At 35.2% G+C, this 12,424-nt stretch overlaps 1 protein-coding gene across 2 annotated transcripts; it reads left to right on the top strand.

The window, feature by feature from the left end:
- Positions 1-1,630: 1,630 nt before the first annotated feature.
- Positions 1,631-11,461, top strand: LOC112007390 (ABSCISIC ACID-INSENSITIVE 5-like protein 5). Of its 2 annotated transcripts, none has more exons than XM_065773729.1 (4): positions 1,631-2,629; positions 4,716-4,787; positions 6,586-6,615; positions 10,848-11,461. In XM_065773729.1, the coding sequence occupies exons 1-4, from the start codon at positions 1,895-1,897 to the stop codon at positions 10,926-10,928; spliced, it is 918 nt and encodes a 305-aa protein (XP_065629801.1). In that variant the 5' UTR covers positions 1,631-1,894; the 3' UTR covers positions 10,929-11,461. The 2 variants fall into 2 exon arrangements, with proteins under 2 accessions (XP_065629801.1, XP_023895501.2); XM_024039733.2 differs by lacking the exon at positions 1,631-2,629 and adding an exon at positions 3,058-3,986.
- Positions 11,462-12,424: the final 963 nt, after the last annotated feature.

The following is a 12,424-nucleotide window of genomic DNA, read 5'->3' as shown; positions in this document are numbered from 1 at the left end:
ATAAAAAACAAAAAAGTAAAAAATGAAAGTAGCAGCTGCGGAAAGGAGCTTTTGAATATCTCGAAGTTTATCTGATTTGATTTCCGTATAGGAGTATAGAAATGGAACAACCCCAAAAAAGAAAACAAAAGCAAAAAGAGTAGATCATAAATGACACACGTACTGCACTACTGCAGCACCAGTATCAGATTAGACTGATTAATATAATAATAATAATAATAATAATAGTGTTATAATCACAAATAATTTTTAAATATTTTTATATGAAAAGATTTAAATGCAGCATTTAGATATTAGCTATTAAATTCTTTTTAAAATTTTGATATGTGAATTTTTTCCCATGAAAGAATGTATTTTTTAGTTAAGTAGCAATATTATTGAGTTTTAAGAGAGAAATCTAAGTAACTGCACATAAAATACTATACTTAGGCTGCGTTTGAATCGGGTGAAAAGCATTTCCGGAAATGCTTTTTAGTATTTACGAGTGTTTGGTTGCGCACGGAAAATCAATTTTCTGGAAATTAATTTCCGTTGACCAGTGGTCAAGGGTGAAAATGAATTCAGTATCTATTTTCACTTCAAATCTTATTTTCCGGAAAACTGAGAATCAGAGAGCACGAAGGGAGAGAGGGAGAAAGAAAGAGAGAGCCCAGCGCCATCGCCGATCCAAGCCCAGCGCCTATCGCCGGCGGCCACAAACCCACGAACTGCCGATCCAAGTTGAGAGACCATCGCCGTTGACCACAAACCCACGAACCCAGTCCCCATCGCCTCACCGCAACGAACAGATCCAATCGCACCTTCGATCGCACCGCACCGCGCCGTGCCGTCAATCGTCGATCTCCTTTGAACCCAGAACCCAGCGCTCTTTGCATCGGCGAGTCGCACCGTGCCGCGCCGTCGATCCTCGATCGTCGATCGTTGTCTTCCTCGATCGCTTCCTCTTCCTTGATCTCTCCGTTTTTTTTTTTTTTTTTTTTTTTTTTAAGTTTGATTGTTGTTGTTTTTTTTTTTTTTGATGAACTGATTGTTGTTGTTGTTGTTGTTGTTGTTGTTGTTGTGTTGCGAATTTGCTGTTGTTGTTGTGTTATTATTGCCGGAATTTGTTGCTGGAATTGTGAAAAAATTTAGGAAAATAGCATTTTCCTAATAGAACAAAAACATGAAAATATTTTCACAACAATTTTCATAATACAACCAAACACTTAAAAATATTTTCCTTTTCCGAAAAATAGCATTTCAAAAAATAAGTATTTTCCGAAAAATATTTTACTGGAACCAAAGGACCCTTAAATTTTGTCATTTTTAATAAACTATTTTTATAACTAACTTCTTATTGGTTCTTACTTAACCTCTCACTAATCAATTTTTTTATTTACTAATAATTACTCGACACATTAACAATTTATAAAAAATATGTGTCTCTAGGATTTTTTTAATACATTCTTCCTTAATTTCCTTACCGACTGTCCTGCAAAATTATAAGTAACGTAAAGAGACTAAAATGCCCCAAATTTGTACAAATGTCGTTGGAATCTTAGCGAGTTCAGATCCATATAAAAAACCCAGCGAGTAGACATCATAATTATATATATCCATATTTCTTTCAGCTATAGAGTAGGCTTTCTTCAAACTGTTCCGCGAGACTCACGCTCTATTTAGCTTTAGCTTAGTTCACTTCCAATAAACAAACACGAAAAAAAAAAAAAAAAAAAAAAAAAAAATCAAAATAAAATAGGTAGTCACACGGTTTCTTCCTCCTGATCCTAAGAAAACCGCAAAACACACAGTAAGAGAGAGAGAGAGAGAGAGAGAGAGTGTGTGAAAATCTTAAATCTCAGAGTGTGTGTGTGAGAGAGAAGAATCTGGGAAGCCCTAGAATTCCGGGGGGGTGATGGCGTCGTCGAAGGTAGTTGCAACGACGAATCCGGATCTGCCACGACAGTCTTCTATTTGTTCACTCTCTACTATGCTTGCTGATCTCCAACAACAACAGCAGCAAAATCAGTCTATGAACATGGACGATCTCTTGAAGAATCTCTACTCCACCTCGTCTGACCAATTCGCTGATGGAACCACCTCGGCCGGCGGCGGAGGAGGAGGAGCAGGAGGAGCAGGAGGAGGAGGAGACAAGACTGTCGATGAGGTCTGGAAAGAGATCGTCGCCGGCACCGCCGGCACCACGACCAACGCCGACAATCACAGCAAGGTGGAGGAGATTAGCGGTAGCAATGGTAATAACACGGCGGAGGAGATGACTTTGGAGGATTTCTTGACTAAGGCTGGGGCGGTGAGGGAGGAGGACGTGAGACTTGGCGGTGGAGGTGGTGGTGGTGCCTTGGTTCCGGGGGGTTATGCGGTGAATGGTGGTGGTGGTGGTGGTGGTCAGTTTGGGATGGAGGTTGGGTTTGATGGGAGAATGGTGGTTGGAGGAGGAGGAGTGAGTGCAGTGCCAGTACCAGTGCCGGTGCCGGTGCAGGTATCAGTAGTCGGAGGTGGAGGTGGCGGCGGAGGAAGAGGAAAGAGAAGAGCAATAGAGGAGCCTTTGCTTGATAAAGCCACTCAACAAAAACAGAGACGCATGATCAAGAATCGTGAATCTGCTGCCAGGTCCAGGGAACGCAAGCAGGTCATACATCATCATTCTTCATTCTCTATTTTTATTTTTACACTCATAAGCACCTATTCCATAATTATACGAATAGAGATGATATTGATAGCTCTTTAAATATTAGGCCAATTTGGTTTTTGTTTTAGGCCAGTTTGAACCTCAGATCTAATTTTATTGGTTGAGATAACTGGAATCGGAGATTTTGCCAGAAAATGGGCTAGGAATCTAAAATTAGGATTTTTTTTTTATTTTTTATTTTAATTATAGGATGCCAAAATAATGGATGTTTCAATTCTTTTTATGAGAGTGTTTTTATTAATCTGATTTTTCAATTTCTCATTGTTTGATTGCTAAAAATAAATTAAAAAAAAAAAAATTGGCGGAAAAGAGATAAAAATGAAATTTTGTATTTTTGTGTGTTAAAAAATGAGAATTTATAAAAAAAAAAAAAAAAAAAAACAATTCAAAATAAAATAGGTAGTCACACGGTTTCTTCCTCCTGATCCTAAGAAAACCGCAAAACACACAGTAAGAGAGAGAGAGAGAGAGAGAGAGTGTGTGAAAATCTTAAATCTCAGAGTGTGTGTGTGAGAGAGAAGAATCTGGGAAGCCCTAGAAATCCGGGGGGGTGATGGCGTCGTCGAAGGTAGTTGCAACGACGAATCCGGATCTGCCACGACAGTCTTCTATTTGTTCACTCTCTACTATGCTTGCTGATCTCCAACAACAGCAGCAGCAAAATCAGTCTATGAACATGGACGATCTCTTGAAGAATCTCTACTCCACCTCGTCTGACCAATTCGCTGATGGAACCACCTCGGCCGGCGGAGGAGGAGGAGGAGGAGCAGGAGGAGGAGGAGACAAGACTGTCGATGAGGTCTGGAAAGAGATCGTCGCCGGCACAGCCGGCACCACGACCAACGCCGACAATCACAGCAAGGTGGAGGAGATTAGCAGCAGCAATGGTAATAACACGGCGGAGGAGATGACTTTGGAGGATTTCTTGACTAAGGCTGGGGCGGTGAGGGAGGAGGACGTGAGACTTGGCGGTGGAGGTGGTGGTGGTGGTGGTGGTGCCTTGGTTCCGGGGGGTTATGCGGTGAATGGTGGTGGTGGTGGTGGTCAGTTTGGGATGGAGGTTGGGTTTGATGGGAGAATGGTGGTTGGAGGAGGAGGAGTGAGTGCAGTGCCAGTACCAGTGCCGGTGCCGGTGCAGGTATCAGTAGTCGGAGGTGGAGGTGGAGGTGGCGGCGGAGGAGGAAGAGGAAAGAGAAGAGCAATAGAGGAGCCTTTGCTTGATAAAGCCACTCAGCAAAAACAGAGACGCATGATCAAGAACCGTGAATCTGCTGCCAGGTCCAGGGAACGCAAGCAGGTCATACATCATCATTCTTCATTCTCTATTTTTATTTTTACTCATAAGCACCTATTCCATAATTAAACGAATAGAGATGATATTGATAGCTCTTTAAATATTAGGCCAATTTGGTTTTTGTTGTAGGCCAGTTTGAACCTCAGATCTAATTTTATTGGTTGAGATAACTGGAATCGGAGATTTTGCCAGAAAATGGGCTAGGAATCTAAAATTAGGATTTTTTTTTATTTTTTATTTTAATTATAGGATGCCAAAATAATGGATGTTTCAATTCTTTTTATGAGAGTGTTTTTATTAATCTGATTTTTCAATTTCTCATTGTTTGATTGCTAAAAATAAATTAAAAAAAAAAAATTGGCGGAAAAGAGATAAAAATGAAATTTTGTATTTTTGTGTGTTAAAAAATGAGAATTTAATTTAAGTGGCGGCGTTGGCTATGTTAGGAGTGGAAATTTTTGTTTTTTCAGATCGTATATAATGGAAAATTAGAAAATTATTTATTTATTTAATTTCTTAATTCTTTTTTAATTCTCCTTTCTAGATTGTCGTTTGAGGCTATGGTCAGTAGAGGGTTTTGCTCTTCTTTATGTCCCAAATGACCGGAAAATACTAGATTAAATTTAGTTCCTCTTCTTTTCCAACTGAAATTGTGTCTTTCAGTAGTCTATTGGTAATTCTCCTTTTCTTTTCTATCTGATGATTCTAAAACTAGTTCCTTTTCACTTTTAGGCTTACACTGTTGAGCTTGAAACTCTGGTGACCAATCTAGAGGAGGAGAATGCGAAGCTGTTAAAGGAAGAGGTATAGTCCTGAATATCTTGGCCTACATGTTGTAACAATTAGTAAATGCATGATTCCTGTAAGATGATCGGTTTTTATTTATTTATTTGTTATATAATAGGCTAAAATGCAAAACGCCCACTCAATGTTTTACCAAAATTCATTTAAGTCCTCTAAGTTTCAAGTTTATTCAATTAAGGCTTCTCCATCAAATTCTGTTAAATATTGCAGTTAATTATCCAAAATTTTAATTTTTTTTTCTTCAATTTTTTTTAATTAATCCATTAATGATTGAAAAATATTTTCCATATTTAAAAAAAATAAAAATAAATGGAAGTTAACTAAGAGACCTTAATTGAATAAACTTAAAAGTTAGAGGACTGAAACGAATGAAAGCAAAGTTAGAGGACTGAAATGAACTCTAGCGACACCTGGGTGTGTTTTGCATTTAGACTAAATAATATTTGCAAAAAAAAAAAATGATGTTTAAATTCATTTTGTTCTTGTTCTGCGCATCAGTAGCTTGCTCTTAAGCTTTAGCATATGGCTTCTAATGACATGGTTTTGGCTGATGTAAAGTGTATTTGAGTTGTCACATTGAATAGAGTCAATAGACATGTTAATTGTTAAAATTATTGCTTACACACCCGAACAAATGGAGAGAGAGAGAGAGAGAGAGAGAGAGAGAGAGAGAGAAATTTCTCCGCCAATGGGCTTTAGTTCAAAGAGCATATTTTCTCCCTGAAAAAGAAAGGTCCCATGGTGAGTTTATGGATTCAAAACCCATTAGGTGTGTGTAACTTATCAATTATTGAAAAAAGAAAAGAAAAAGAGGGAGTTCTTATGGACCAACCATGGGCCATGGGGAGAAATCATGTAGCATTTATTCAATAAAGAATTTAGACATTTCAAGTTTTTTTTTTTTTTTGATAAATTAGACATTTCAAGTTTATTTGTCTAGAATGATGAGAAAATAACTTTGTGGACCCACATTAAAAAATGTTATGAAGTTTGAGATAGAGCAAAAAGGATATGCTCGATAGCATTTCCATATGGATGGACTTCTGAAGTGCATATTAGTCTAATTGTATCAGATAACTCATCGGTACATCAGTTTGATGTCTATAGTTTTATCTAGGTGACTTTGTTTTTATACAAACTCACCCATTCTATTGTTTTTCAAGATTCAAAATCTTGATATTCTGCTCCATATTCAGTATTTAACCATTTTTTGTAATTATATGTGCTGTCCTATATGATTACACTGTAATAGATAATGTTTGATGATCCATACCCAACCCCAAAAAATTTGGGACTAAGGCTTTGTTGTTGTCCTATATGATTACACTCAAAGTAGGACAACAGGAATCACTAATAAAATTTTTCTTTTCTATCTTCTTTCTCCCCTGCCCTCTCTTAAAAAAAGAGATTTAACAAAAAAAATAGCAATAGGATAGACTTCCCTAACCATCCCCTTCCACCAGTTGAACCAAGTTTTCCATTTTCAGGGGAGATCAGGCACTAGTCTATTAATGCTGGTTGTTCTCTCTCTCTCTCTCTCTCTCCCCCTCTGTGTTCCTTTCCTCTTTGCTTTTCCTTTTCATGTTCTGATGTCGTAGTCAATGCTAGAAACTTTGTTATATTTTAATCCTTATTTGCTTAAGAATTGGGTATCTTACATGTTTGTATTTGTACTATTGATAATCACTCATTACCTACCTACACCTGGTTTCATTTAAGATTTTGCTATTAAGATTTGTGTCTTTTAACTAGATTGTCATTTGTTCAGAAGTTTATGACATCAAAATTCTGAATGCAGGCCGACCATCAGAAGGAGAGATTTGAGCTGGTATGCATTTTCTAGTTTCATCTCTGCTTTTCCAAGCTATGCATTTTAAAATGATATCGATATATATGAACCAAAGACTGACAAAAAAATCACCTAAAATCATTTTGGTCTTGACATGCTTTCGTGAGAGAGAGTTTATCATATATCTTCCCAAGTCTGTTATTTTCTTTTATTATTTTTTATGCATATTTAGATTTTGCATATTCTGGGTTTTTGTATGTGTGATGTCCACATCTGCATCACTCAATTCCTATATGGTTTTGAAATTTGTCTTGTTAGGACTATAGAGTTCTCTAGTAGTTCTGATGGCAGTTCCTTTGTTTGCTGTTATTTATTAGATTTAGTAGTCTTTAAACGTTTTGGTAAGAACTGAGTCTGGATGGTCCACCAAGATTTTACTCTCAAAATGAATACCATGTCTGTCCTAGGTCAGATTTTAGAGCTGGCTCAATGTAGTTTGAGGTCCAAGGCTATAAATTTAAGTTGGACCTTTTATATTTAAATATCAATTGAATAATTTCTTTTAATTCTAACTAAACAAAGCTAAAAGCTGATGCTAAATGGACAGTTAGAAAAAGCTGTACATAAACAAAATAAGTTAAAAGTTAAATGAAAAACATATGCCAAATGGACACTAGCTCTACATCAGAAATCAGAAATCAGAAATCACAGGCTCTACATCGCTTACGTATGGTATGAGACAATACCGTGCCATAATACAGTTGGTGGCATACTGACATTGAAAGATGAACTAGTCATCATTTCAGAAACCAAAACACTTGTACGAATTAGATTTGAAATCAGTCAACAATGAAACTCCCTCACATGCTTTTGACCATGTTTCAGTAATGAAGTCTATATTTATGTGGACCATCTAGAGAGAGAAAGAAACACCTTTGAAGGTGAAGAGAAATCAAAGCAGGATGTTAAGATTAGTTTTCTGAGATCTTTGTTTGAATATTGTACTACAATTGAGGGGGTATCATTTAGCTCTATAGTTGATTTTTTGGACCATATGAATGTCCATTCATAATTCTTTAAGGAAACTTGACATTTTGAGATTTCCTTTCTTCTTAAAAATATCTTACATGTGTTTATCAAAAAAAATATGTATGGTAAATTACACTAACCTCCCTTAAGGTTTGGGGAAATGTCATGTTGGAAACCCCCTCCTATTTTTGAAAATGACACTTACCTCCTCCTGGTAAATATTTATATTTTATTTAAAAAAAAATTCTTATCATAGAATCAATTTGATTAGTAAGGATTATTTTGAGGTTATTCTGAATGAGTACTTAGTTTAAAAATTATGTATTTTGACTTATTTTTTAATGGACAGAAATGTTCAAAAGGGATTGTTTGCTATATAATCAAAACCTCAAGGGGTGTAGTTTTATTTTTAAAAAGAAGAGGAGGTTTATGACATTTCCTCAAACCTTGAGGGAAGTTGGCGTAATTTACCCCCAAAAATATCCTACTTATTGAAAAAAATTATGTAAGCAACCACATAGAGCCTTTCTGCCTTCTGGTCATGAATATGTGGCTAGATCGTCTGATGTAGTGAGGAGAAATACCAACTCAACTTGCATTCTTGACATGATTAACAGGTGGATGGAACTGAATTATTTCAGAATGGAAACTCTGACATATGTATTAAATTAGATATTGTTGAGTCAATGGCTAAAGTAAAGACTGAGTTGTCTATTTCCTTTCCAAGAACCCTTGAATTCAATAGAAAGCAATATATTATCAATGGTTTTAGATAATACAATGGAACTCACTTTTTGTGTCATTAATTTTTTTTTTCTAATATATTTATGGAACTTTCTCAGTTAAACCGATTGAAATACAAATTGATGCTTGTATCATGACCTGCTATTGTGATGTTGAATGGACAACAGATAATGTCTAAACTTCGTATTTGGGGCCATGCATTTGTGTGATGTTAATTGATTGCAAAACACACGCATTTAATTGGTTTCAGAAATGAAGAAAGTTGGTAGGTAAATAGTATTAATTTTGAGTTAACCATTCGCTTACTAATATTTCTAGTTATCTTTTACCATATTGTTGAAGATGTTACTTGTCAAAAAAAGATTTGGTTAAAGATCTCATCTCTATAAATAATATTGGAGAGCTTAAGATATTTTGGGGCCACAATAGCTAAAAAACTTCATTTGTTCTTATAGATGAAATATTTTGCTAAGAGTAATCTTGATTTTTGTGAAATATTTTGTTAGCAGTAATCTTGATTCATAAATATAAAGCAAATGCCTTTTTACTCACAAAACTGTTTACTGTTTCTCAATTATGGGTGGGAAGTCTTGGAAGTTGACAATGATAAGAGTGATGGTCTGACATGAAATTGTTAGATATATGTTTGATTTAAATATGTTAAACAATGATTTTTAAAGATATCATCTCGAATCTGTTTTTGTGTAAAATGGTGCTCATATTTTGCTGTTTAATTTCGATTTATTATTATTTGTGCAATCATGTTTCTGGTCATTTGAAGAGTTGTCATTTTACTTTTTTCGCCCACCCTTTCCCCTTGAACAGGGTAAGAAATTGGTACCATATTTAAGAATTGAAGTTAAAACAATATATTAGTGTTAGGACTCTCTCGTTTATTTATTTTTGGTTTGTCACTTGCATGGGATTGAGGTTCATATAACCAAATCCAAGAAATTTTTTTTTTCTTGGTCCACTGGAGGCTTTAAAATGGTGGCTCAGTGCATTAAATTAACTTAGCTATCTAATTTAACATTGACAAGTGTAATAATTTATATGATTTTTGAGAAGTACAAGCCATATTGCAGGAGAGTATTTTTTAATACTTGCACGTGGTTGTTTTGTGCTCTTTGCCTTCTCATTTAAGCATGTTTGACCAGAATTAAGATGGGTTGGCCACAATTTATGGTACTGTCCTACACAAAACATCATGAATCCTGAAACGATTATTATTTGGTTGAGTTACTGAAACAATTACTATGTGCTACAAAAAGAAAATCAACATTAAATTATAAAATTGCCTGCTCTGCAATTTACATGTGCCTTGGTGAACATAATTGTCAACTGTTTTCATCAGTGACTCAAAACTTTTTTAGTTTACAGTAGCCAAACATGGTTCATGTAGAATATGATAAATAAGCCTTTTTGTTTTTATCAAGGATATACAAAATAAAACTATTGTAATTTTTCTTCAAATATATCCAGCTTCTTTGGGTGAATTGCCTTCCTTTTAAGATGTTGGGTAGTTTTCCTAGATTCAAGGACTTTAAAATTGGAGTATTGCAACAAACGCCTAAAAAATGCAACAAATATATCACACCCACTCACAAGTATTCACCTCACCTAGGCAACACCAAAATACAGAAGGCATTGGGTGTGAAATATTTGGTGCTTTTTTGGTGTCTAGCAATTTCTTTAAAATTGTTATGTGTCATCAATGTCAAGCTGACTGTCTGACTGTATTCCCTATATTTTAGATGAAACTCGTGATGACGTATGGTTGGTCCAATATGAAGTAAAGTGTTTATTCTTCACAATGGTGTTTATTTGTGAGTCTGATCTTTCCTTGTTGAGCGTGATTGGCCCAGTGATGATTTAATCTAATTTATGTTATTTGTTTCTAGCAGACTTACTCTCACACATGCACACACACATGTATATATACTTGGGATCTAGATTCAAGTGTGCTGCTTTAGTTAAATTTTTTCTGCTACATTTTATACTTGGAGAGAGTATAATAGGAAAAGGATTCCATATTATTTGTAAGGCTATCACATCCCACAAAGATAGGAAACTAGGCTCTATTGGTAGTCTATGCATTTGAGGAGGGCTGTGATTATTATAATAGTGTTGTGAAGAATTTGCGTGTTGTGATATTACCTTCTGGTTTTGTTGATACCATAAAGCTGCTTTTAATGTTTGTTGATCTAGGTTCTTGTTTTCTTGTACTATTAGCAGTACTGTGTCACTATTTCCAGAATTCACTCCTTTGAAATGCTTATATGGTGGGTTGGTTTACAGAATGTTCAATAGTTATAATAAACTGAAAAAGTGGTTTAGCGAATTACTTAAAAATATAATGTACTGAAATCACTTACCCAAAATATAAAAATGCAATGCAATTGTAAAGTTGAATTTATTGATTTCATCCCTTGAAACAAGTGTTTCTTGATGTGTTATTTCATCCAACTCCCTTTTGTTGTTTTCCAATGCACATGCAGCTCATGCAGAATCTCATTCCAGTTGTGGAGAAGCGAAAACCACGCCGTGCTCTTCGGAGAGTTAATTCTGTGTGCTGGTAGATATGTTTTTTAATTTGTGGTTTCTGTGGCCTGTTATCGAAGCTGCAAAAAGGGGGTGTGAATGAAGTAGGGAGGCAACTTTATAGCTATAAAATAGAAAAAATAAATTGAAAAGGAAGTGTCAGGTTATTCGTTTAAAGAAAAAAGAAACTCAGGTTACTTTACCTTACTGGTTATCTCGTAGGAGTAGTTGGAGTTGATTTGTAAAGACTAAAGAGGAGCAGAGTGCAGCCAAAAGCTTGAAGTGAATCTGAAGATGATTGTCCTTAAAAACCACATCTTGTGGGCTATCCAAGACAGTTACCTGGTGGATTTGCTAAGTTAGATTGTAAAAAGAAACTCAAAAAAAAAAAATTCCATTTAGTTTCCCTCACCCTGATGGAAGGGGGGATCTGATAAACCTGGACTAATCTGTACTAATTTTGCATTAGATGTTTGTATACATGTGAAATTGATGTGCATAGCCATGGTTGTCCATTGTCTGTCACACAATAACAATAATGCCTTTTATTAGAAATTCTACTTTATCTTAATCGAGCGACCATCATTCTAATGGTATGCGGTGATTTTTTGTTCTTCTTGATAAGTCATTGCCGTGCATTACTCATCACCTAACAACCATTTAAAAAAAAAAAAAAAAAAAATCCTAACTCAGGTGTTTCTTTTTGGGCATTTTCTATTTTTTAAAGATTTTTACTCATTGCAAATGAGCGACATTTGAAATTTGAGAAGGCAGAGTACAGGTAAAAGAGAGAAAAATGGCATGTAGTAAGGATATTGTTTCAACAAATTGGTTTGTTGTTGTGCTGTGGATCAATTCTTCTCAGGTTGGAAGTAAAACTGCCCTCTCGCATAATTTCTTATCAAGTCATGCTCTTGCACTAATCAAGCCTGTGAGTTTCTTATAACGAATCAAATTTGTGCAAAACTGTGAGCCTGAGTTTATTTTTCAGTTTGTAATATTAGGAACCTAGTATAGTCATGTTTAGATACCGTATTAATTTGCGTTAGATATAATTTCATTAGAATTTTGTTGATATTAAATCTGGTTTTATCAAATTTTTTAAATGAAAAAAAGTCTTACAAAAAAAGAAGATTCAAGTTGTAATTCAGCCCCCGCCGTCAACTTTTTAAATCTTAATTGGAGCATTGCTTACATGAAGTGAGGCCACTACAACTCCAAACTCCCCGGAAGATTCAGGTTGTCATTAAGCCTTGGGCGAATTTTTATTTTTCCTCTAATTACTGATTAGTAGTCGTTTAGTTGGGTAGCTCAAGGGAATTTAGATTTCTATTTGGGAGTTTGTCGAGGTTTCCTTCTAAAAAGATCAATATTCACATTGATACGGCTTGGAAAAATTATTATGAGTTATGTTAACGGATGCCCAATTGTTAATAAACCATAATAAAAAAGTTTTGATACTATTTTCATGTAAAATATAAAAAGTTGTCAACAACATTTATTGTTTTATCATTCTCTTAATAAAATGTTTCGA

The sequence above is a fragment of the Quercus suber genome, unplaced genomic scaffold, assembly GCF_002906115.3.
Source record: "Quercus suber isolate HL8 unplaced genomic scaffold, Cork oak 2.0 scaffold_79, whole genome shotgun sequence".
In the NCBI taxonomy this organism is placed as follows: Eukaryota; Viridiplantae; Streptophyta; class Magnoliopsida; order Fagales; family Fagaceae; genus Quercus; species Quercus suber.
This window is presented reverse-complemented; position numbering and strand designations above follow the sequence as displayed.

What these genes read in the sequence shown, in the direction of transcription:
- LOC112007390 (XM_024039733.2), top strand. Translation starts at nt 3,243, where the DNA reads ATGGCGTCGTCGAAGGTAGTTGCAACGACGAATCCGGATCTGCCACGA. An exon ending in CGAAGCTGTTAAAGGAAGAG is followed by an intron (nt 4,788 to 6,585) that starts GTATAGTCCTGA and finishes TTCTGAATGCAG; the next exon opens with GCCGACCATCAGAAGGAGAG. An exon ending in AGAAGGAGAGATTTGAGCTG is followed by an intron (nt 6,616 to 10,847) that starts GTATGCATTTTC and finishes ATGCACATGCAG; the next exon opens with CTCATGCAGAATCTCATTCC.